This window comes from Motacilla alba, chromosome 12 (genome assembly GCF_015832195.1).
Source record: "Motacilla alba alba isolate MOTALB_02 chromosome 12, Motacilla_alba_V1.0_pri, whole genome shotgun sequence".
Lineage (NCBI taxonomy): Eukaryota > Metazoa > Chordata > Aves > Passeriformes > Motacillidae > Motacilla > Motacilla alba.
In genome coordinates this window covers 19,870,681-19,896,149 of record NC_052027.1, presented here as the reverse complement: position 1 = coordinate 19,896,149, position 25,469 = coordinate 19,870,681, and the positions used below count along the sequence as shown (strand labels likewise).

The following is a 25,469-nucleotide window of genomic DNA, read 5'->3' as shown; positions in this document are numbered from 1 at the left end:
TTACTGTGCCCATCCCACCTGTGTTTGTAAACCATGAATGCCGGGTGAAGTATGGTGCTATGTAAATAATGAAAAGTAAATTTGTTTTTATCCTATGTGTGGTGCTGGATTCATGGCTTGGTGTTGTGGAAACTCGAGGGTGCTTCGTGGTTCTTCTTGTAGGGATAAAATAGAGAAATTTCCCAGGGAAATAAGTCATGGTTTATGTTCCAGGAAGACTCTATGCTTGTTCTCTATTTTTGTTCTAATCTGGTTGTTTGATTTGTAGGAAACACTTTCAGCACTCTGGCAGGGTTGGTGTTTGACTGGGCAGTGGTGAAGGACCCAGAGGCCGATGGCTTCTCAGACTCCCACAACGCTCTACGGTAAAGTAATTTCCTTTGGTCTCAAAGGTTTGTTTGGTCTGATGCATATAAAATACTTCCCCACAGGGAGTTTATTGAACTGATGCCAAAATTATAATGTTAAGGGTCAGTTTTCTCAGGTTGGGTTTTTTTAACCTACTTGACAGGCTGGGCACTTTGTTCTCTGTTAGTGAGCAGCTCTGGTAGCTCTGATGCAATAATTAGAAATAAACAGATGTGGTTGTTGATCTTGCTGAAACATCTCATGCAAAAGGAAGATTTATCAGTAAGATTGTTATCTCAGGATTTCAGCAGTGTTTTATTTTTGGCTTTTTAAGGAAAAAAAGTACCCTTCCATTTCAGAGAGGAGCTCTCTGAACCTTAACAGTTTCAGGTGTCAGTGGACACTTAGTTCTGGTGTTGAAATAGCAGGATTCCTTGTGGGGAAACCAGTTCTCCTACAGAGCAGAATGGTTAATAGCCAACTTCCATCCTCAAACTCAAACTCCAATTACACTGCAAGTGGAATGGGGGCAGCCAGCAAGACTTTGCTCCTGAGCAAACACAAACTGATTTTGCGGCAGTGGCTGGGGAAAGCCTGCTAAGCCCATAATACACCTGAAGCTGCAGGTACAATGAGAGCCAGAGTGAATGACTTAGTGGGTCTGGATATCCCAAGTCCTGGTACATATGGAGCTTTTTCTTTCAGTATAAATATTTGCTGACATGATTTTAACCAAACTAATATTGATACATGCTCTACTGTTAGCATAACTGTGATAGCATAAAAATGTTCTACAGGTGGTACAGCTTTGCAAAATAATCATAAATTGTCATGAGTATGTTAATATCCATAACTGTTCTCCATATGGCTCTGCTGGTTTTACTCTGAAAATGCAGATGAAGCCAAGCAGATCATGTGCATATGGAAGGTGACACCCTGTAAAACATGCTCCTCTTTCCAAAATTTCCTGTCATTTGCCCATTCATGACAAATTCCTTCCCTCTCTTCTGCCACTTTTCACTGAAATTTCGAGCAGTTACTACAAGTTTTCTGCTTGTAGATGATTTTCATAGTCATTTATTAAATACATCCTGGCTTCTTGAGGGAGGTCAGAGTTATGTACTGGGTTTGCTTTTATAAACATGAGTTTTGGGTCTTGCACATCAGTTCTTCTACAACATAGAGAGTTTTTGCAGTCTCACCTACTGAACAAACTGGAGGGGTCATTGTAGACAACGTGTGCAGTCTTCTGATAGCTCACAAGCAAGCTTCAGACAAACTTATCTGTCACAGAAATTAGCTGCAGATACCACAAAGAATGAGTAAAATTTGGATATCTGGTCCCAGGCAAACATCTTAAATTGGCTTAAGAATGGAAGTGGCTGGGAGTAGATGCTGGTGGTGTTTCTCTGTGGGTTTACAAAGGTTGTTTGACAATTTTCTCTTCACTTTGTAATTCACCTTTCAGTATACTCAAGTTCTTAGAATCCGCTTACATCCCACCTTCCTATATATTGGAAATGGAAAAAGTTGCCAAGCAAGGAGATACCATTCTGGTGTCTGGAATGAAAACAGGGAGTTCTAAATTAAAGGCAAGACTTCAGGAAAGCATCTACAAGGTAAGATTTCTGAATGTTGGGAGGGAAGATGGATTTTTGAGTGTCTGAATGAGCATCTGTCTCAACTTTTCCTGTATTCTCCAAAATGATCTTCATACCGACATGATTTTTTTCTTCATTCTTGCACTGTGTGCCCAGGGCAGATCTCTGTACCATTCGCTGTCCCTTGCATTGCCCTGTTGTGACAAAAGTAGAGATGAAACTGAAGAGCCAATTGCAGCAAATAATGTTTTTCACTTCCAGATTCTAAGTTCCTGCTGCATGGTCTGTTTCAAACAAATGAGCTGCTTTTAATGTGGTTACTTTTCTTTTCCCCTCCATCAACAGGATGTGCACCCTGCAGAAGTCAGATTGCTTATTTTGGAAAACATCCTTTTAAATCCAGCATATGACATTTATCTTCTGGTAGGAACATCAATTCAGTACAGAGTTCAGAAACTGAGGCAAGGGAAGATCACAGGTTTGTTCTGTTCTCATTTATTTTTATTTTTTAATGCTTTGTGTGAATTTTTAACTGCTGAGAAATTTTTAATTGTGTTTAAACTGCTTTGTTAATGTTTAATACTGTTTTCCTAAGGCACACAGTGATACAGCTGCTTAGTTCTTTCAGTCAAAAAAATTGTGACTGTTAAGAATATACTTTTGCAGATTTGTCAAGGATGTAGAGACAAGGGTAACTTAAAATAGGAGGCAACACTGTCATTTTAGATGTTGACAGTCCCTAAGGAACTCACTGACTTTCTTACTTAAATCAAATTTAGATTAGTAACTTTTCTAACGGGAAATGTTTTATTGGCAAATGGATTTGCTCCACAAGGTGAAGCCTTTATAAATGTAGGTTAGCTGTCTTTATGCCCATTTCAAAATGCAGTGCCTTGAGTTTTCTCTCCTCTCTCCTTTTTTCCCTTTTTTTTTTTTTTTTTTTTCTTTTAAGCTGGAAATCAGTTAAATGTTAGGTCTAAATACTGAGATGATATTAGTTGGGAATTGCAGTTTCACAGGTATTAAATTTGCCAAGAAGCTAGTTTTTTGTGTGTGTGTGTTGATGTGATGACAGAAGTGCTATTTTTACAAGACACTGAAAACATTGATTTAATATGTGCATTAGGCATCAATAAAAAATAATCAGTAATAATTAGCAGCAGCTAAACACTGCCACACCTGCTTTTATTGTTTCCTATGTTTTGTTTCACCTCCAGAAATAGCAATGCCATCAGACCAGTACGAGCTGCAGCTCCAGAACAACATCCTCCATCCCAAGGGAGATCCCTCCTGGCCAGTTGCCAAGCTGGACCAGGCAACATCCACTGTGACTGCATTGCAGCAGGGCCAAACCAACCTCATCCTGGTGCACAAGAGTATCCTTCCTCAGGAATGCTTCTCCAGCCACCACTCTGTGGCAGGAGACAAGCTTTCCACCCTTGGCAACGCAGAAAGATCAAGTTATCCTCATTTGTACTGAGAGTCTGGAAATCAGGAGGCATGGAAAGCAGCACTGCAGTGAATTTGGTCTCAGCAGAGCTGTCTTATGTCTTGGAATGTTTTAACAAATTAGGTTGGCAAAAGATCACTTAACTCATGTCTGTTCCCGTCACTCCCTCTAGAAATGTATGGGGCTTTATTTAATACTTATATTCCAATCATTGTATTCTCTATAGTGAGATCTCTCCAAAGCGCTCACTGTCTTGCAGTGGAGTGGAGATAATGTTTATTTGCAGTGTACACTTAGCTTTAAAATAACCAGAGGCATGAGGAGCCCCAGGAGAATGCTGATCTTGACTTGTGCTGAAGCTGTGTGTTCCTTGACTGAGCCCTCAGGTATCCGCATGCAGGGGGTGTCCAGGCTGCCCAACAGCACTGTCTATGTGGTACCTCCTGCATATTTGGGTTGGTATTGCTGTAGTCTTCCTGATTGCTTAATGCAATTTCTGGCCTTGTTGCTGATTTTCATGCTGTATCTCCATGCTTCCGTTCAGTGTTAGTTTTCACAGAAAAGTAATTTTATTCATAAAAGTAGCTCAATGTGAAGTAGGTTTTATGTACTTTCTTTTATCTCTGTAGTCAGCAGTTTAAAATAATGAATGTTCATCTGCAGAGTGTGGGCACCAGAAGCCCACATTTCTCCATTAGATAAAGAGGCTTTTCTCCATTAGATAAAGAGGCTGTTGGTTTGTGCTGTTCAATATTTCCTGTTTTGCAGGATTTACGGTTCATCCAGGTGACAGATGGGTCCTGGAAACAGGCAGACTTTATGAAATTACAGTTGACGTGTATGATAAATCAAGCAATAAGGTGTATTTATCTGATGTGAGTTGAAATGTTTAGATACTTTTCAGTGACTGTCTCCTAAATCCTGACTTGCATTGAAATTATTTGAGTGGTTTCTTATTTACATTGAGACAGGACAGTGCAAAACTTGTTGTTTCTTGCCTTTTCTTTTTTTCCATTTGTTGTTGTTACTTTTTAAAAATAAAGCACTCTGGGTGATTCATGTGAAATTATTGGAGACTTAAGTGGCATAGAAAACAAATGGAAGTTGGACAAAATCTTTCAGGTTGGATGGGGCTTGGAACAACCTTAAATCATCCAGTGCCACCCCTACCATGGACAGGGACACCTTCCGCTGTCCCAGACTGCTCCATGCCCCATCCAGTCTGCTCTTGGACATTTCCAGGGATCCAGGGGCAGCCACAGCTGCTCTGGGCACCCTGTGCCAGGGCCTGCCCACCCTCACAGGGAAGAGCTTCTTCCTAAATTCTATGTACTAGGTAGCAAATACACATAGTTCTTTAAAAACTGCAAAAGAAACAAAATATAAATAGTTCAGTTGCAACAATAAAAAAATTATTAAATTATTGCTTTTCAGAGTATTGGAGCTAGGGGAATATTATTTTATTTGCCCATAATTGCTTTTTGGGATACAAATCTGAGTTTGAGCTACAGCTCAGCAGTGTGCTGTTGAGGCAATATATTAATGTGTTCTTTTGTGTTGAAGAAGGAAAAAAAAATAGAAGAATACTGTAAAATATGAATTATTTAGTGGTATAAATATGGGTACTTTCATGTTAAATTACATGTTGCTGATAGTTTAAGAAAAAACTTTCTGTGGAGTTAATGTTATGTCTAAAGGTAAAATCTTACTGAAAGACTGAAACTTCCATAGGGAGAGTTCTGATCGGTTTCAGCAGCGTGTCTTTGGCCTGTGTTATTAAACAGTGGTTTGCTCACTGACTTGTTGTATGTTCAGGGTTTTCTGTTCTCCATTGATGTCAGTTACCTGTGGCAATTTCTCTTTCATGTTTTGGTTTTAGAATATCCGAATTACTACAGAGCTGTCCAAAGAACACTTTGAGGTGCTGCAGTCCTCTCTGAATGGCTCCTATCATTATGTGATGGCTGTGAAGGCGGGTCAGACCACGATTGTTGCTGCACTGACGTCAATAGTTGATCAGGTATGTCTTTGTGAAAGCTCCTCTGCTTCACTGGTAGGCCTAAAAATAATTGAGCTGTGCAGTAGTGACTTCCTAGCAAAAGGAAACCTAAGAATTACATGGGTGTGAGCTGTCTTTGTTTGAACAGATTAAGAACCAAATTCTAAAATCCTTTCTTCATGAAAACTGTCAATTGAGTCAACAGAGGATTTGCTTAAATTAAAGACTGTGAGATTTTGCTCCCGAGCATGTGGCAAACTCCTGTTAAGGCAGTGGTGCACAGCACTGATTTCTTTTCTCGTGGCAGATCCTTGTGCTGGGCAAGGGCCCTCTCACAAGCTGAGGGAATTTTACACTTTATTGTGGTAGGATCATCACTCATACCCTGGCCTTGTTCTGCAGTCAGTTACATTGGGGAAGTTTGCTATCAATTGGTAAGTGACCTTAAACTCTGGAATGACAATCTGCCAAATGTATCAGCCTGCACATTTCTCCAAATTAATATTCATTAACTTTCTGCTGGTTGGGCAGGCTGCTGAATGTATGGCTAACTAGGGCACGTGGTGTGGAAGTGAGTTGCTTTTGCTTGAAAATTCAACACTTCAACCCATTTGCTGTGAAATCATTTTAGTGATTCCTTGAGCAGGATTTAGTAGCTCCTTCAGTGTGATAAGCCACGGTCATTTCCTGTGTCAGAGATGTTCAAGTGGAAAGGCATCCCCTGAGAGCTGTTTTTCCCTCAGAACTGCAGTAACGGTGTGTTTTGCCAGAGGGTTGTGGTACTGCAGTGAGAGCAGAGCTGTGAAGGCCAGTGTTTGGGGGGCTGAGCAATGGCTCTTTCAGGCTGAATTTTGTACACAGTGGAACGAGCAAAGATTAAATACAGGTGTCGAGCCTCCAGATTGGGTCTCGAAATAGGAGCAGTGAGTGTATTTCTTCTTGCCTTTTAAATTAATGTGGGGACCTGGATCTTCATAGCAACAGCACTCATTTAATACAGTGGCACACCTTGCTGCCAGGAGCTGTTTGCTCTCTAGGAACTCTGTTCATAAGTGGTCCTAAATAGTTTTCCTTCCTCTCTGAGGTGTTTTCAAGGACTTGTCTGTACCTAAGGACTAAACATTAACTCTGGGAAGCTCTGTGGTGCCATTTAGAACACTGTGCTTTTGCGCTTTGCAGGATGGAGGTGTTCATACCTTACCAGTTCCAGTGCGAAACCAGCAGGATGTGGAGATCCATGTTCCAATATTTCTTGTACCCAGCATTCTGATGTTTCCTTGGCAGCCAAAAGCAGGAGTCTACCAGTACACCATCCAGGTATGCTAAAGAAGTACCCAGCTGCAGGGAGTGTAGCTCAAGCAGGCACACTGGGGTCTGACACCACTGAGCTGGTGTTGACTTTGGATACTTGAGGCATGGTGGCATCCAAAATGTAACTTGGAGGAACTTCATGGGACATTAGTTACAGGAATTAATACACAATTCAAAAAAAGCACCAAGAAACCTACAAACATAAAAAACTCCCCTGACTTCCACCTCTTGTCTTCCCTTCCTCTCTCCCTCATGCATGCAGCACACACCTATGCCTGGAATGGTTTGGAATTCCAGGAGCATCCTATATCCAAAGATCCACAGCAATCATTAGAGGCTGCCCTTTGCTGGCAAGGATGGGAAATCTGAATGGGAGTGTGAAGTGACTGTAAAAAGGGCATGACAAGATTAATTAGCAGCACTCTGCCAGCTTTGGACATCAGTATTCCTCACTGGCCACACACCTCGTGCTCCTAATACAAAGTTCCAGGGAGGGAAAGGCCACAGCTCATTTACAGAAGGGATGATTTCCATCTTTACTAGGTGTGTCTTTGCTCCCAAGCTGTCAGTTATTCCTTATGCTTCATGAAGCAAATGGTTTTTGGTCCAGTATCTCCAGTCTAAGTAGGGAAAAGAAAGTTGTGCTTTCTCAGCCCAGACTCTTTGCCCAGGCCAGTGATACCCAGACCCTGCACTCGGGTGTTGGATGCACAACTCCTACCTCTCCCTTTTAGCATAAAGTGGTGCTCAGTTTTGGATCTGTGTTAAGTAAACCATGTCCAAATAGGCAGCAGGACACTTGGTGCCAGGCTATTCTCCCAGGTAACAAGGGACAGGATGAGAGGAAACATCCTCACGTTTAGATTGGATGTTAGACAAAATTTTTTCACAGGAAGAGTTGTCAAACACTGGCACAGGCTGCCTAGGGCAGTGGTGGTGTCACCATCCTTGGAAAGGCTCAGAAATCATGGGGTGTGGTACCTGAGGACGTGGTTCAGTGGTGGACTTGATAATCTCAGAGGTCTTTTTCAGCCTTACTGACTCAGTGACTCCATGGAGAGAGTCAGTCTCCCAGGATTAAACTGCATTCTCTAGTGGAAATCTGAGGGCATCTCCGTTGAGTTAAGCCCTGCATTTCTACTTGTGTGTTCTGTGGGATTAGTTTGGTTTACTTCATGCTATTCCTGACCACACCAGCAGAGTGTGGTAAAAATTCTTAGTACTAAATCTGCATTTTCAGTACTTCATAATCCTGCTGGAGTTTTCCCCAGTAAGGGAGAGGAAATGTGGTTTTGTTTCCTACCTCTCTCACAGTTCTATTCTCACCTTATCTTGCATATATAATGAAGGAAATATTTCACTAGAGAACATTCTTTCATGGTACTGCAATAATTGTGTCGCTGTTCTTACTTTACTCTGATCTTTTTCTATAAAAACATAGAAACTTTTTTCTCCCAAGATTTAAATTTTGCTGAAACTGCAACCTTTCTTCTGGTCTCTCCATCCTACAATACCACTGGTCAACAGCATACACACAGCTCAGCTGTTCCTGCCTCTCCATCAGAGTTTGCCTCCCACTCCATAACTTCAGTCAAGCTATTTCAAATGGATAAAGTTTTTCTGAAAATAAATGGAAAGGGATTTTTGGATCTCGCCAAATTCTGTTTATAGCTGAAGTAACTCCCTCCAGATGGTATCAGAATGCCTGGCAGGTTTTCCTTTGGCAGCTGTCTGGTTTGTTGGGGGTTGCTTTGTTCATATTTGTGCTAATGAGATGGTTTCTGTTGCCTTCCTTCAGTGCACATGCAAGAGGTGCAGTGCCAGCTGTGTGAGGCTGAGCACGTGGAGGTTCCTGGGGAGGGCATTGCTCACAGGTAGCAGTGTGGAGCTCCCTGCCAGGCTCTGGGTAATGATGAGGCTTCAGGGGAAGCTGCCTTATCCTTCCTATCCTCAGTGCAGACTGACTGCCAGAGAGAGAAAATGTAGTGAGATGTCTGGGGTTTATGGCAGGGACCTGAGACTTCGTACAGTTATTAAGAATTGGGTATTTCTGTTTTATGTTTTCTGCTCATCTCCTTGTTTCAACTAAAATACCTTTACAAATGTGCTGAGCTCTTGGATTCTTTGAGCCTTTCTCACCACATCCCATGCATCTCCTGTAACACACCATTACCTATTTATTAATTTGTCTGTGTCCTTCTGTAATCAGGTTGTGCACGTGCTCAGAGGAAGGAAGAAGGGAAATGACCCTCATCTTCATTTTCTTTTTGTTCTCTTTCCCTGGTAAAAATTACTAGCTAAGCTCCTGCGTAATTTAGATTCGTTTGTTTTCCACACTGTCCCTCTAGAGAAGATTTATCACCTTGTTCATTTTTAATTATGAAATAGATTAAAGGAAATGCTGAGGAAATTAAAGAAATTAAAACAATATAAATTAAAAAATAGCTCCAGTGTTCACCTGTGTTTTACTCTGATGGAACTTTTGACATTTGTTTTGGCATGTGAAAGAAGCTGAAATTAAAAGGAATGAAGGGTAGAAATCTTCTCATGTCTCTCTTGCTTATTAAGTTCTGAGATGTTATTTCATCTGTATGTCCCATTCTCAGTGCATTCCTGGTTTTCATGCAAATATCCAAAGGCAAGATATCCAAAGCTGTGGAATGTGAGAGCCATGTACTTGATTAAATGTTTGAAAGATTTTTTTCCCCCTGTATTTCAGGCTCAGGGTGGAAGTGGCAACTTCAGCTGGTCCTCTTCTAACCAGGCAGTAGCCACAGTGACAGTCAAAGGAGTGATGACCACGGGGAGTGATGCTGGGGTCAGCATTATTCAGGCACTTGATGTGCGGAATCCACTGCATTATGGAGAAATGAAGGTAAGAGATCTGGTTTTTTGTGGTTGTGCTTGAATATGGCTTTTGGGAAGAGCAAAGGCACTGAGAATGCCATAGGCATTCTCCTTCCACTTCCTGCCCTTTGGCAGGTTAAGGGATTAGTTTCAGTTTGTGCTTTAGGGGATCAAACACTGTCCAGTTCATTAACTTTACTCCCATTTTTGCGCCTTTCTGATTTCCTTGGCAAGTCTTTTGTCTTTTTCCTTGTTGGAAGTTTTAAGTGCAAGAAGCAAATGGTAATTGACTCCAGGCCTGGCCATCTAAGCAGACAAGCCAAACTGAAAATTCATTCTTTAGGGCTGATAGGTGGCTGTTCTCCCTTGATACCAAAGGGTGACAGTTGTTATTAGGATGTGCAAGGAAATTTCTGTCTGGAGAAGTAACTGAACTGAGCACAGTGCTGCAGGCTGACTGCAAGTACCTGAGCTGGCCAAGAAAAAACAGTATTTTAGGAAAATTAGGAGAAAATGGCAATGAAAAACATACCTCCCAAGAGGAATTTTGTGGTGTCTCTGCAGACCATCTCCTGTTCTTAGGTCATGGTGGTCAGTGTGTGGTGTGGAGTGAGGAGAATGCAGGAACAGTACATATGGTGCCCCAAAGAGAGGGGTGTGATATTAATTAAAATCTGTTCAGAATTTAGCTTACACACTTGCTCTGAAATAGTTCTTTGAACAACCCAGGATGCTGCTTTTTAGCAGTGCAACAGTTACCAGCTGGAGATGCAGGAATGAAGATTTTTTTTTTCAGCTAAAACTTATTATCCTCAAACATAAGTCAAAGCCTGAAGACAGAAAGAAACCTTCTGTCCATGTGAGCTTTCAGAGCAGTGTATTTGCAATCTGAATAGGTTATTTTTGAATGCCTTTCTTCCTGTGTTAGGAGCTGCTTTCTTTGTGGAGCAGCTATTCAGAGTTCTGTTTACTGACCTCAGTAAACAAATTTTTAGTGGTAGTAGTTTTAGGACTAGTTAATCCATACAGATTACAGTTTTAACTCTGTCCCATATGGTTTGGTGTCCTGAAGCCAGTTGCAGAAGATTAAGTAGTTAAAGATACTGCAAATAAAAGCTTTGATCACAGTGATTGCTGTGAAATCTATGGTCTGAGGTGGATTCTTTAATGGATGCTAAACCTCTCCCAGCTGGTGGTGGCACCTCCTGGAGATAGCACACAACTTAGTCCGCACTTCAAAGTCTGTAAAGCAGAAGAGAGAGTTACAAGAGCAGCAGTAGAAGGGAGGCTCACCAAGCTGCTGTGGGAGCAGAGCACTGACCAGTCCTGTCCTTGTTCCTTCCCTCGGGCAGGTGTACGTGAGCGAGCCCAGCACCATGGAGTTCACTCCCTGCCAGGTGGAGGCACATGTGGGGCAGGTGCTGGAGCTGCCCCTGAGGATCAGTGGCTGGACCAGTGTGGACAGGGGCGAGCTGGTCCCCCTGAGCGACTGCTCACAGCTGGAGCTGGCGGTGGAGCTGGAGAACCCCGGCGTGTTCAGCCCACTTGAAGGTGCTTTGACTCCCTCCCTGGGTTGGAACTTAAATTGGTGACAGATCACACCTCTCCCAAGTAACCAAGGCACACCTCTCCCTTAAATCACTGGTTCACAGCTATGTACAGTATCCCCACAGAAGTGCCAAACCTCAGAGGGGAGGGGGTCCAAGTAGTTTTATTTTGAGGCTATATTTGCTTTTTTATGCAGAGTGGTTTGAGTTGGAGAGACCTTAAAAGCTCATCCAGTCCCACCCCCTGCAATGGGCAAGGACACCTTTCACCTGTCCCAGACAGCTCCAAGCCCTGTCCAACCTAGCCTTGGGCACTTCCAGGGATCCAGGGGCAGCCACAGCTTCTCTGGGCAACCTGTGCCAGAGCCCTACCACCCTCAGCCAAGAATTCTTTCCCAGTATCCCATCTAGACCTTCTCTCTTTCAGTTTGATGCCATTCTCCCTTGTCCTGTCCCTACATGTCTTTGTGAAAAGTTCTCTCCATGTTTCTGGTAGGCTCCCTTTGAACAGCCGTGTTGAATTTGATGAACGTGCCTGGGCATTTCTTTCCAAATAAGCTCTTGTATATTTTTAATTTTTCTGACAGGAAGACTTAAGCCAACTGCTGATTTTTGCAGCGGAGTGAGTGTGAAGGCTGAATTTCAGGGGTACACCAGGCTGGTGGTTGTGTACACCCACGGGCATGTGCGCCTCAGTGCCAGCATCACCATCGCTGCTTATCTCCCACTGAGAGTGAGTCTGCTTCCTCTGCTCCTGGAGAGATCCAGGATCCAGCACTGAAACACCTTTACATGACGGGGAGCAGGTTATGCAAGGAATAGGTTTGAAAAACCGAGGTGGGTGGGTTTACATTCCACCACTGGCTGGTTCAGTAAAGAACATATGAAAGAAGCTGAGTCTGGTGTCAATAGATGGAAATACAGAAGAGGCTGCTTTGTTACCTCATCTGCAGAGGCCTAACACTGACTGCAGTTTGAAGTCTGAGTATTTCACCATAGCTTTACCTCAATATGGAAAAAATGTTATTGCAAATCCTGTAGATTTGTAGTTATAATGATGTGATGTGATTTTGTGAAACACAAACTGGAAATAGTTTTTGTGTACTAAATGTCAGGTTAATTGCTGTGGTGGTGAACAGCCCACGCTGTCCCAGGGATGCACATCAGTGCAGAATTTGTTAGATAGGTTTGAAGTAAAACTTGTGTAGGAGAATAAAAACATACACAGAACTGTGCTGGAGAGAGCACTGTCAAGTTAAAGTACAATTTGACATAATTTCATTCATTTTAAATACTTATTTAGAAGTGTGGCAGAATACTATCTCTCTGTGCTCAGATGAATATATTAAGGGTCTCCCTTTTGTAGTTCTTCATGAGAGAGATGTGATTAGAATGCAGCTAAAACTTGTCTTTGGATCCGTGGGTTCCTTTGAATCTAATCCAGCTGGACAGAATCCTTGTGGATTTTGGTGCAGCTCTGTTTTTCACTAAGTGTGCTGACAAACCACTGCATGGGAGAAATCACAGCCTTATCCAAGTATAGCTGTTCCATTCAGAAGGAGGTTTATTTTGCAGAGCACAACCAAATGGTGTAAACAGATGATTCATTTTTAAAATTAATTAATTAATTGATTACAGGCTATCGATCCACCGTCTGTCACTTTAGTGACTCTGGGTTCCTCTAAGGATATGTTGTTTGAAGGAGGACCGAGGCCATGGGTCCAAGAACCTTCCAAGTTCTTCAGGAACATTGCTGCTGAGGATGCAGAAAGCATTGCCCTGTCTTTACTTGAACCTCCCACACCTCGAAACAACAACCAGCACTGGGTTAGGGTGCTGTGCAGGAGCCTGGGAGAGCAGGTGAGTGCCAGAAGAGCTTGCTGTTGCCCTCCATCAGGCCCTGAGAACTGGCTCCAGACAGATTTATGGTGCCATATGCCTGTTATGTAGCTAGATGCTTTTATAATGAGCCAGTAAAGAACTTGGGTAAGTACATTGTTTATGCATTATGATGCAGATTTTAGAGTGAGCATTTCACAACATTATGTTAAAAAGTGGTTTATGATGGGTTTATTGCAGTATAAACCCAAGTTGTGGAAGCCTTATGTTGTGGGATGCATTGAACATCCTGATGAGTGCAGGTTCAGTTTGCATGAACAGGATCAGAGCAGAAGCTTCCTGAGCAGGCTGACTCCTCTGTCTCACCTGCTCCTCTTAACTGTGTTGCCTTCCAGTGTAATTCTGTTTATTCTAACAAATGGCAGCCACAGGAATTGACTGCTTTGCTCTGTGCAGCCTTGGTGAGCGTGGCCGTGCTCATTCTCCAACTGGTATTGTTCTCACCAACATACAGAAGTGATTTCTTCTGCTTTACTCACCCTCCTCTAATGCCGCTGGCTGGGCTACGGGGTGTACCCAGGAGCTGCATCAAAGCCGGATAGCTCAGCTCTGAGGGGGGCTAATCAGCCCAAGCTCTGGCAGTGCCTTCAGCCTATGCCTTAGCAAGCCTTTAGTGATATTCAGCTCAGTGATTTTCAGCTCATGAGTGATTTCAGCTCTTGAGGCTTGCTAGGCTCAGCTGGGGCATGCAGCAGGCACTCGGAAGACCAGGAAAGAGAGGAGAGCGCTGTGTGAGGTTCCAAGACGATGTCTTTATTGGTCTTCTTCGTAGCTCTTCCATGGAGTGTCTCGAAGGGTCTCAGGGACAGCAGCTCCAACGAGCCGGGCAGAAAGAGGGGTTTATATAGGGTTAGGGAGGATTGAGAATTGTCCAATGGTAAGGGTTAAAGGAAAGTGACCTACAGCCTTACAGAGAGATAAGCCAGGGTCCGAGAGCGGGAGAGAGGGGCTCCTATTGTTCAGTCATCCTGACTCAGCATTCTGCCTCTGAACGCCAAGGCAGGTTTGCAGGGCCTGCGCCTGCTACACTCCTCAGCCCATGGAGCTTTTAGCTTCAATGTAATGTTTTCCTCCTGCAATTCTGCAAGGCCTAAGCATTTTGGTTGGGCTGCCAAGTTCCACTGATTTCCTCAGTGGACACATTGCAAAGTGGAGCTGTTTCTGTAAGTGCACATTCAAAAGGAACAGGCCTTGGTGTTTATGTGCAGGTCTGTGCAAGGTTGGCTGTCCCCAGCATGTCACACCTGCATGGCTCTGCCCAGCACCCGTGCATGGGGGGATGGGGCAGGTGCCCAGAGCTGCCTCAGCATTCTCTGGTTTTGTATCCACTTCACTTTGGTGAAGGCTAAGAAAGGAGTGTAAAACAAAAGATGAGGTGTTTTTAAACACACTAAAGTGACTGTAAATGTTGCCTTTGGGCTGTTCTGTTCTCACTCTACAAGAACACCTGCTGTTTCCTTTTTCAGTTACAAGAGATTTGTTGTTTGAATCAAATTTGATAGTAATGAACACGAGCACCTAGGAAGAGTTCCCAGGAACAGTACATTCATAGAGATAAAGACCTGTTCTTGAAATATGCTTCCCTTTTTACATCTTCCTGTGTCTTAATAGTGCTGTAAATTCCCAAGAATTGTATTTTTGCTTTTCATTCTGATATCACAGTGTAACTGAGATCTGTGGAAATACAGCACGCCTGAACTCAACTCTTCCACATTTGCTGTTTTCAGGTTATTACCTTAACAGTTGGGAACAGCCCCACAGTCACCAACCCTTTCCCCGTGGTTGAGCCTGCTGTGGTGAAGGTCGTCTGTGCTGTCCCTTCCCGGCTGACTTTGATTCCTGTTTATGGCAGCCCTCAGCTGGATCTCTCCTGCCCTTTGCTCCAGCAGAACAAGCAAGTGGTAAGCCTGGGAAGTGTCAGGAGAAGAAGGTGTTCTTACAGCTGAAAAGTCAGTGTTTAGAGCTCCGTGTGTGAAATAAAGCATCTGAGTTGCAGGAGAAGCAGTCTGTGGCCACACTGGTGCCCTTGGGAGCTCCTGCACCCCACAGGCTGGGGGGGTCCTGCAGTAAATGGACAATGGATATGTGTATATTATCAGGCATAAAGAACTTTGCTGTTCTGTTTTTCTTCCTAACAGGTGTTGTCACATGTTGGCTGCTGAGTAAACCACGTTTTGTCATGTTAATATTCCCAGGCAAATGTAAAAGTCATCCTCCTTCCCTAAAATGAATCATTTTAAAGAGCTTCTATGTAATAACAAGAGGAGAAGGAGACTTTTGTGTATTATTAGCTACCTCAGACCTCACCTGCTTTTCTGCTCTATTATGCATCAGCCTATCTTGGTGCACTGCTGTTGCTAATGCATTTCACCAGAACAACACGAGAATTTTGAGCTTTAACAAACAGCAGTATTGGTCATAATTTATTTGAATTCTGGTTCAGTTTTGTTGGTTTTGGTTTGCGGTTTTTCTTGTTTGTTTGTTTTAAGGTAATTAACTGGCTAAAAAAAAACCCAAACCCATGCTCCAGTAAAACCCCCTTAAGAGTTCAGAGATTCACAGAATGCTCTGAGTTGGAAGGGACCCACAAGGGTCATGGAGTCCAACTTTATGGCCCATAGAAGACTTGAACCCACCTGGTAGAATGCACCATGCTCTGACCAGCTGGGATAATCTCAGGGCTGTTGGAGCACAGCTTAATGCCTTGCACTGATGGCTCATTTTAATGAACATTCCTCATGTATTGATGTTGTAACAAACCTCATGGAACTCAGCATACGTTTTCTTTAATGGTTAAAAATCCTTTTGTATCTGTTCAGTTCAAAATACTCCTTCTTTTTCAGGTCCCTGTTTCCAATTACCGCAATCCAATACTGAATTTGGCTGCCTATGACCAGCAAGGCAGGAAATTTGATAACTTCAGCTCTCTTAGTGTTGTGTGGGAATCCACAAATAAGGCCATCGCTCGTATTGAGCTGGAGCTGCCAATGGAGCTGACTCTGAAGGAAGAGGGCGATGGTCAGAAGAAAATGCACGGTATGAGTGGGTTGAAATGAGCATTTCATTGTTTGAAGGTCACGATTAAATCTGGCAATGTCTCAGCTTGATTAAAGAAATTACTGTAATCTGCAGTTATACTTCAGCTTAACATCAAATGTTCATTTTTTAGTGTGTGCTATTAAAGAGAGGAGAAAAAGGAACCAAGTCCAATGCCTAGAACCTGTCTTGAGAAGGTTCTTGTCTGATGAGAACGATCCTAGAGGAACTGAGTGTATTTTTCATCTTTGTTGCATTCTAGGCTTACAAACTGTGGTAGTTGACCATGAGTTTGGAACTGCTACCATCTCTGCCACTGCCACTGGATTCCAGCAGCCCCACCTGAAGGCAGCCAGAGCCAAAATACCGGTAACAGCACTTGGGGGGGTTTGCCATTTCCCTTTGTTTAATGCCTAGTGTTCTGGTGGCTTTATTTCCTTCACACACAGCACTGTACAAATGAGGCAGCTCCCTGGTGGAATCTAGTTCATTCTGTAGTGGTTTGATACTGATTCGTGGTTTTCCTGCTTTCCTCTGCACTAGGTGCTACTGTCCATATCAAATTTGTCCAAGTCCTTGGGAGTTTTTTTAACCATCTGAGCAAGGGCATTACAGAGAAGTGCTTCAGTTGGTTTTGTTTCAGTTTAGGGTTTTTTAATGAATTGGTGAATCTCTGCTGCATGTCCTTCACTAAAGCAGCCATTTGCTTCGTGCAGCTGTCACTGGGGAAAGCAAATGGATTATTGCCCTTGCAAAACTGGGTGGGAAAGTTCTGCATAAGCAAAGCAAAAGCTGACTGATTCCTCATATGGACCATATGTTAGTCTGGGCTCTGACTAATGCTCTCTTTTTTTTTTTTTCCTGAGAGACTCCTCAGTTGTACTATGCCAGCCATAAGCCAGGCTTTCATTTTACAAGTCATTAGCCACTCCCTGAAATACTTCGTGTGTAGATACTCAGCCTAGGGAAGAAAAACAGCAAAAGGTGGTGATGATAAACAAAGAGGGCAGGTGTAAACAGATGGCAGTTTTCTGTTTATGTCACTTTTGTAAGCTGAATATAAGGGCAGGTTTCAGCCTGTGGAATAACCTGACATGTGTAATAACTGGCTCTTAAAATATTCTGCTTCCCAACTGGAATTTCTGTTTAATCTTGTTAAACAAGATTTAAGTGGGTTTGAACTATAAGCAGTACCTTGAAAACAGACTTGAGGCAAAAAGTAAAATATGCAGTGAGAGGTTACAGGATTTAACTCAAAGCAGGTAGCAGATGGGCACCAGTAATGTGAAATACCCTGTGAGCCAGGTTCTTCTTAGCATGGCCCAGGTGTGGCATCTGCTTAGTAAATTCTTTGAGAGGCGATCTTTTTTGCCCCTTGGTTCTTGACTTTTCTGTGAGGTTTCCACTCCTGTTGGGAAGCATGGTGTAGGTGCATTTCCCCTGAAGAATTTGACTACAGCTTAGTGAGAATTACTGCAGAGACACAGCTATTTTGCTGCTGAAGTTATTTGAGATATTTGGTTGTGTTTTGGTTTTTTTCTCTCAAAAATTGAGCTGTGATACGGATACTTGATGTTCTACAGTCATTTTGTAGTTCATTGTGCTCTGCTTTTTAAACCAATATTACATTCTTTCTTACTTTTAGAAGTAGTTAGTAAAGCAAATGCTCTAAACTTTGCCTTGAATTTGGAGAACATTAGAGTTCTCTTAGGTTCTGTTCTCTGTGTTTAAATTTGGGAGGACTCTGGTAGCTGTAGATGCTAGTCCTGCTGCACTTTGTGGGCTCATGAGTTGTTTTTTTTTTTTTTAAATGAGATGACCTGGCTGCATTTTTCAAGTCCATCAGCAATTGGCTGCTCTGTTCTGCTTTCAGACCTGCCCATTCTCCTTTCTTGCAGCCAAAAACACAAACAAAAATTTAGTAGATGGGATATTAAGATGTCTTGATTGTTGTTCCATGTTTAAGTGGAACACCCTGCTGTGTCATTAGGGAAAGATGACATCCTTTCTACATCAAGGAAATAATTCTACTGATGAGGTGAAATGGGTACAGGGTAGTGACTTCCTCTAGAAACCTTTTTCCTTTTCTGAGGTAATGTTGTTATGAGTGGGTGATTAAACCTGCATTTGGTCCAGTGTTCATATACGTACATTTAAAGAAGATTTTCTCTTGATGGCCTGCTAAGCAGAATCATGAAGAGATGAGTTAGAGCTAGAAAACTTTGTTTGCCTTATCATTCTGTATGAACTTAGGCTATGGCTCAGAGTTAATACCCTTTCTGTGCTTGTCAGACATCTCTCACTGATCCTGTAGTCCTGGGCCCTTGTCCTCTGCCTTGGCCAGGGGTGCAGAACAGACCAGCCCTGAGGATGCCCTTCCCTGTGCAGGACAACTGACTGAGCCCTCTGGATCTTGTGGGCATCTCATCCTTCAGCCTGTGCTCTGAGCTTTGGCTGCCTGCTTTTAACATCCTCCCTGCACACACAGGACTCTGGCAGTGCTGTGCCTCTTTGCTGTAACTGCTGACATTGTTCTTGCAGCACGAAGCTGTGCTCCCAGGGCCTGCCACCATTGAACTGATGCTCGTGGAAGATGTGAAAGTGAGCCCCACTGGGCTCTCCATCTACAACCACCCTGACGTCCAGGTGAGGAATTACTCTGCTGCTTTCCACCTGCAGGGAGGAAAACATCACGCATTGCAGAAGGTGTGGGAGGAGACAGCTTTACTAGAAAGATAAAATCTTAATTCTGGATGCTTTTCTGGTTTTGCAGGCAGAACTTCTCATCCAACAAGGTTCTGGATATTTTTTCATTAATACCAGTGTGCCAAATATTGTAAGAGTGACACATGAGGAGACTCAAGGCATTGCTTTGGTGAGTGCAGTATTTTGTGATTCCTTTTTGGCAACCAGGTTATCGATGTGCAGCTTCAGCACTCCTAGGCATTTTGCAGCAGGTGTGGATAGAGAGGCAGCAGCTGCATTTTGGATGTGTTTGCCTGTCACAATTGTGCTTCAGGCAGGGGATCTTTGCACTGGCACTTTCAGGTATAGTCTCAGATACAGGAAATTGTTTCATTACAGCTGTGATGCACTTGTGTTCTCTGTATAAGATAAAAGCCACTTCAAAGTACTTCACCCATTACAACTTTGCAGTAAAATGTTCCTGATTTCACAAACACACCACGAAGAATAATGTGACAGAATTATTCAGAAGCTACACATAAGATTAATTGGTTTCCAAAGTAATACTGGAGGATTTGCTGTGGGCCAGTAGTTCTGAAGGCTTCAAATTCTTCTATCCTATATTGCTGTTTCAGGGTATTTTTTAATCATAGTATTGCATTCTGATTTTGTGAATGAATATCTATTCAAGAGTTTATTCTGATCTCCATATGAAGTTTCTAATGCACTTTTCCACTAGAGGATGCCACTAAAGTGCAGGTGTGCTTGACTTCATCAGGCCCAGGACATGAAATGCATTCTGCAGTGAACACCAGTAAAACTGTCTGTTTGCATTGCTGCTTTCATTAGGCAAGAACTTGAAATGAAGCAAGTTGCTCTAAAGAGTGGTTTTTATAAATGTATAATTTACAGATTTGTCTTTTAAGAAGTAATGCTAATATAGTTAGTGAAATAACAATAACTAAGATGGAAATTAGAATATCAAAAGCATTTGTGAAACATTCTGATTGTCTCTAAATGTTACAAGTGTGAGATGGGAATATTTTTTCCAACTAGGCACAGAGGTGAGAAAAAAGTAGAAGACATGAGGAGTTTTTTGTACACAGTACAGTGTTCAAACTCTTAATAGTTTTTTAGTCATGTCTCCCTGATGGGTTTAACTGATGTACATGAGATAGGTTCAGTGCTCTCGTCTGGAATTCAGGAGTGGAGCAGTGACAGCAAGATAGGCTTTGTGAAGTGTAGGAAGAGATTTAACTGCCTGTCATATTAAAGGAGAGAAAAGTCCACTTTAAACACATTTTTTAAAAAAATGCAGCCCCACACACGTTTGGCAGGTCTGTTAGCCCTGTGTGCTGTGTTCAGGTTAAATCCCAGTACCAGCCGTGGGTTTTTCCATGGAAGCAGCAGAATGGCCTGGGAAATCAGCTGGCTCTGTCAGGCTGCTGCCATGGCAGGTGTCATGCAGCCAAGTTGACAGAGGATGAGTTGGCAGTAAACTCTTCTGAGAAATTAAATTCAAGTGATCTGGAGCAGTGATTCCCAGACTTCTCAGTGGGGCTGCCAAGGAGGAATTCTCTACCTCTCCCTCTGGTTTTGACACAGCAGCTTCTCTGAGCATGGGTGGGTGGAAGCAGGGCAGGAGTGAAGAGTGATCACCAGTGCAATATCCCTGGATACTGGGAGCCACTGGACACCTAATGGGAGAGGAGAACAGCAGAGGTGGCTGAGTCAGAAAGCGTTTTAAAAGTTGCAGTAGCCCTGTTTGCCTTTTTCCATGTCTGCTTTCTCTGGTCTCCCAGGCTAGCTGAGCTCCATTCCAGCTCCCTCCCCTGGCCACATCCCCTGCCCTGCTGCCCAGCCCCTGTGTTAGCCACCCTCTCTGGGAACTGCTGCTGTTCTGGAAGCTGACCTTTATTAAAACTTCACATCCCTTTCTATTTTGAGGCAGAAACAGGAGTAGTACCCTCACAGAACAAAATGTCAGCGTTCCCCACTGCTCTGCTGCTGACTCCTGTGGTGCTGCTGGGCAGTGCTGAGAGTTCACTGAACTCCTTTGCGCTGGGGGGCCTGGCCATCTCCTCTTGTTCAGAGTTCAGAGCACACAACAGGACACCCAATTTCACTGCTGTCCCTGGCCAAAGGGAGAACAGCTGGGATTGCCCTGAGGTCTCTGACAAGGTCATAGAGTTGCAGGGGAACTGCCGAGCTGATGTGAGCAAGGTGTGGGTGCATGGCCTTGGGAGAGGGGCTTCGGGATGGATGCTTAGTTCTGAGGGCTTGTGTTTGTGACCAGAGGTCTCTTTCTTCATTGTTTTATTCTCTGTATCCGTTAAGAAGTGTAACATTTTCTTTCTTTAAAACTAATCGAATAATAGTTTTATTAAAGAAACACCTGATCTGTCAGTTGTCCTCTTATTTGCCAGGATCTACCACCAGGTTTTGGTTGCTCAGATGAAAAGCAGTGACAGTGACAGTAGAGTACAAATCTTATAGGACGCAATACCAATGCTTTACAGGCATAATCTTGGTCCTTTTTTTTCCTTACCACTTTGGTTTTCACTCTACTAAGAAAAGTTTTGTTGCTCTAAATGATTTGTGTGTTTTTTCTCCTGATGGCAGGAGATTAACAGGATGCCAGACTGTTCCAGATGAAGAGCTGTTATTTCACTTGATGCCTGGGGGCTGTTTGCACTAGCTCAGTAGCCTGATACTTTTTATATACATTGTACAGCTTGATTTTTATTTTGGTGGAAGAATTCTTTGTATCTAAGCTTGGAGATTTCTGCATCCAACTGCTTTTGCCCTGAAATGGATACAAATTTTATCCTCTGAACAACAGAAAAGTAGTGCTATAATGCAGTTTTCTTTTTTCTTTTGGCATTGCAGGTGCAGCCTCTGCTCCCAGGATCAGTGACTGTAATGATTCATGACCTGTGTCTGGCTTTCCCTGCCCCAGCTGAAGCTGAAATCCACGTATCTGATATCCAGGAATTGTACGTGCGAGTTGTTGACAAGGTGAGTGCCTTGGAAATTAGGAGCTGATCCAGCCTGCCCTGACTCCCTGCGCTGGTCCTGAACACAGAGATCAGACGTGGACGAGATGCTACAACAGAGAAACAACTACAACCCTGTGTCTCTGTTCCTCCCTCCCAAATTTATCCCTTTAGATTATAAGTGCCTCAGAGTATCAGGTATTTGTTCATGTTCTGTGTGGCAGCAATCTCAACTTTTGCATTTACACAGCAATATTAATTCATAATTTATATAGACATGCTCATTTACATCTCCTCCTGTTTAAAGTGCATGTGAGCAATTCTTTTAGGAGTAGGTTTTGCCCCAAGGTCATTTTCCACATGTCAGGTTTTAAAACTGAACAGAAAAAAGTCCAGCTCATTGCTCTTGCCAGCTTGGGTGCGCCGTAAACAAAAGAAGTGTTTGTATTTCTGGATGTTTTAATTATGCCCTTGCCAGCTGAAGGACCTGAGTTCATTCATTTCATCTGACACTAACTCTAGCTGGCAGGGATTAGTCTTTAAAATCAGTACTAATCTAACCTTGGGGCTCTATTTCCACTACCCTACTACAAGTGTAATACAAAATAAAATGAAAATATTTATGCTAATAAATAAGAGTGGTTTGAATGCAGAATGACTGGATGTATCTCTTTCAGGTGGAGATTGGAAAAACAGTTAAGGCTTATGTCAGAGTTCTGGATCATTCAAAGAAACCTTTTCCAGCAAAATACTTCCCAGTCATGGATCTCAGTCTCAGAGCAGCGTCTCAGCTTGTCTCACTTGTGTAAGTTAATGGATTTTTAAAATTAATCTGCTAATAAGAATTGGCAAAAAATGAATAAAGGTATTAGGTTAAGGGCAAAATAATATACAATGGCTGAGATTCTATTTATTTTATTTTTGTGAAGTCTTAATTACCTGGTAAAAGGTTAAAGATTATTATTTTTGAGGGAAATTGCCAGAACTAACAGCCTGAATGTTACTGGCTCATGAAAAAGACTGCATTCCTCCAGTGTGATGACTGATGAAGCTTTGTGCATCTTGGAAGCAGTGACTTGGCAAATAGTGTCAGGTGAAGACTGCTGTGCGAAGGCACATCTGATGTTACCAAACTCGTTGTGTCGGTCACTTGTTTCATTTTCATTTCAGGTATTTAATGTTACAGTAAAGCAGAGGTTGCAAAGAGCCATCATGTGTAAAGATGTGATAATTTCCTTAACTTTGCTTCAGACAGAGTCACTTAGCCTTGTGGTAAAACTGCTGGGCACTAAGTGAGTCCTTTGCTATTTTTAATTTACTCAGTAATTTATTATCTCTCTAATGGATTTCCTTGCAGCCCCCTGAGGGAGGCTTTGGATGGCCACACTGCTGCTTTCCTGGTGCGTGGGATGACTGTTGGGCAGACGAGCCTGATGGCAACTGTGGCTGACAGAAAAGGACAGAGAATCAACTCTACTCCACAGCAGATTGAAGTAAATAATTTCAGATAAGATGCATGCATAAAGAAAGTCTGTGCTACAATGGAACGGGAATACGTAAATTATGGTTACAGTATGGTGTGGTAATCAATTTGCCATAAAGTTAATTTTGTCTTGAAGCTGACCTAATGCCAGTCAGATTTCAGTGTTGTTTAACTGCAAATGATGAGTTAAATTTCTACATGCTCAATTTACTGTGATTAAGCAACTAAAGACTCAGTGGTACACTTGTACTGTTTTGTGGCATAATTTATCTGACTGAAGGATCCTGAACACAGGTATTCATATTTCTGTTTTTAGGTCTTTGCCCCATTTAGACTACTGCCAAGGAAAGTGACCCTAATTATTGGGGCCATGATTCAGGTGAGGCATCTTTTTACATATTTTCTTTACTTTGTAATTTCTGTTGTAAAATGAATCTTTATAACTGGATTTTCAGCAGTAGATACTCAACTTGGCATTTATCTGCATTCACACTGAATGGACTGACAGGATTGTTGGAGAAGGACTTTGGGCAAGGGCCTGGAGTGACAGGACACAGGAAGTGGCTTCACCCCCTATGCAGGGCAGGGTCAGATGGGATATTGGGAAGCAATTGATGCCTGTGAGGGTGGGCAGGCCCTGGCACAGGGTGCCCAGAGCGGCTGTGGCTGCCCCTGGATCCCTGCAAGTATCCAAGGCCAGGTTGGACAGGGCTTGGAGCACCCTGGGACAGTGGATGGTGTCCCTGCCCATGGAACAAGATGAGTTTTGAGGTCCCTCCCAACCCAACCCATTGTGTTTCTGTGATGAATACTCCACTGAACAAGAACAGTGTCATTCTTGAGCCAGCTTCTGTTTTGCTCTATTGCTGGATCAAAGGATTTGTATTTGCTTTTGTCAACTGAGTGTCAGCTTTTCTGGTGTTAAATACCAGCACAGCATGAGTAAATCTGCCAGCTCCATGAAGTTAGGCATAGTGGGCTTGTTGTACACACTGAAACACAGAGCAGAACGCTGCACCAGGGTGCTGAGGAGAAGGGAAGGTAAAGTTTACTGAAACTTTCTGGAGGGGAGGTGGCATCAGTCTGTGACACTCTGTGAGGCACAGGGTTCACTTGTGTGCTCGGCTCATGCATTTCCCAGGCTGATATCTTGCTAGGACCAGAGGGAATAGTCCTGGAGCTGTCCTGGGAAGGTGCAGGCAGCACTGAAGTCACTGTGGTGCTGAGCAGGGAGGTGTGCCCTGTAGTGGTGACCAGAAGAACTATCTGAAGGGTTCATGTGCTGTTCTGTGTGCTGTTCTGACAGATCACTGCTGAGGGAGGCCCTCAGCCTCTCTCCAACATCATTTTCTCCATTGACAACGTGCACATTGCAGCAGTGAACAGCTCTGGGCTGGTCAGAGGAGTGGCCATTGGCCGTGGGGTGGTGACAGGAGTGCTCCAGGCTGTTGATGCAGAGACAGAGAAGCTTGTGACCGTGTCCCAGGTAATGTTTGTGGTGCTCTTGGGGGCTGACAGGGGCTCTCTGACTCATGGATTTGGCTCTGAAAGGGGGCACAGAGTCTTTCTGCATGAGCAGTATTACCTCGTGCACTTCTCTGGTTTCCTGAAGATGAAAACTGAGAGTTCCTTTTCTCTGGCCTGTGAACTACACAGGTATTGCCACAGGTGGTACTTTGACCAGATTGGTAAATCTTCTGTGCCTTCAACCAGAGTCTCACAACCAGGGAGGCTTTTTGACCAGTCTGGTATCTTCAGGATTGGTGTACCTAGAAAAGCCCATCTAAAGAAGCCTTTCCAGCACAGCAGAAGGTTGTCCTTCTCTGCTTTCCCTCTTAGATCAGGAGGATCCAGAAGGCAGCTGTTGCTTTAAAAAACCACACATCTCCTAAGCTGCAGCAGCCTGTATAGAGCACTGTCATCCCTTGTTGTGGTCTGAACCCATCTGTGAGGTACAAGCAGTGAATCCCTGATATTCCCTCAGAATCTGTGTCCTTAGATTTTCCTGCAGCTGAGTGTGAGGGAGGTGGGCAGGCCTGCAAGGGAGCACAAGTCCCTGGGACTTGCATGAGACTCAGAGCAACAGAACTTGGGTCAGATCTTATGACTTCTTCCTTTGTGCTCAGGGCAGCACAGCTGCTGTGAACCACAAAGCTCTGCTGCTTGAAAGGTGTCAGCACAGTCCAAGAAGACACAAAGTGAGTTTTTTAAAAAATAAAATCTCAAGAAATCTCTGCTTTTTAATGTATGAGCAGCAGTCTCCCCTA

General features: G+C 43.2%; 1 protein-coding gene across 2 annotated transcripts in view; it reads left to right on the top strand.

Moving 5' to 3' along the window:
• Positions 1 to 25,469, top strand: part of NUP210 (nucleoporin 210) — a 48,556-nt gene that overhangs the window by 9,024 nt on the left and 14,063 nt on the right. Inside the window, exons 4-25 of one of the 2 annotated variants that reach the window (XM_038149316.1) lie at positions 269 to 365; positions 1,817 to 1,967; positions 2,295 to 2,427; positions 3,167 to 3,325; positions 3,786 to 3,854; positions 4,168 to 4,274; positions 5,279 to 5,419; positions 6,578 to 6,715; positions 9,429 to 9,584; positions 10,909 to 11,107; positions 11,691 to 11,836; positions 12,742 to 12,963; positions 14,730 to 14,903; positions 15,846 to 16,038; positions 16,301 to 16,407; positions 18,580 to 18,684; positions 18,812 to 18,913; positions 21,613 to 21,741; positions 22,397 to 22,524; positions 23,077 to 23,212; positions 23,519 to 23,581; positions 24,509 to 24,688. In XM_038149316.1, coding sequence (XP_038005244.1) covers positions 269 to 365; positions 1,817 to 1,967; positions 2,295 to 2,427; positions 3,167 to 3,325; positions 3,786 to 3,854; positions 4,168 to 4,274; positions 5,279 to 5,419; positions 6,578 to 6,715; positions 9,429 to 9,584; positions 10,909 to 11,107; positions 11,691 to 11,836; positions 12,742 to 12,963; positions 14,730 to 14,903; positions 15,846 to 16,038; positions 16,301 to 16,407; positions 18,580 to 18,684; positions 18,812 to 18,913; positions 21,613 to 21,741; positions 22,397 to 22,524; positions 23,077 to 23,212; positions 23,519 to 23,581; positions 24,509 to 24,688 — 3,035 coding nt within the window. The other variant, XM_038149317.1, reaches the window with a different exon arrangement.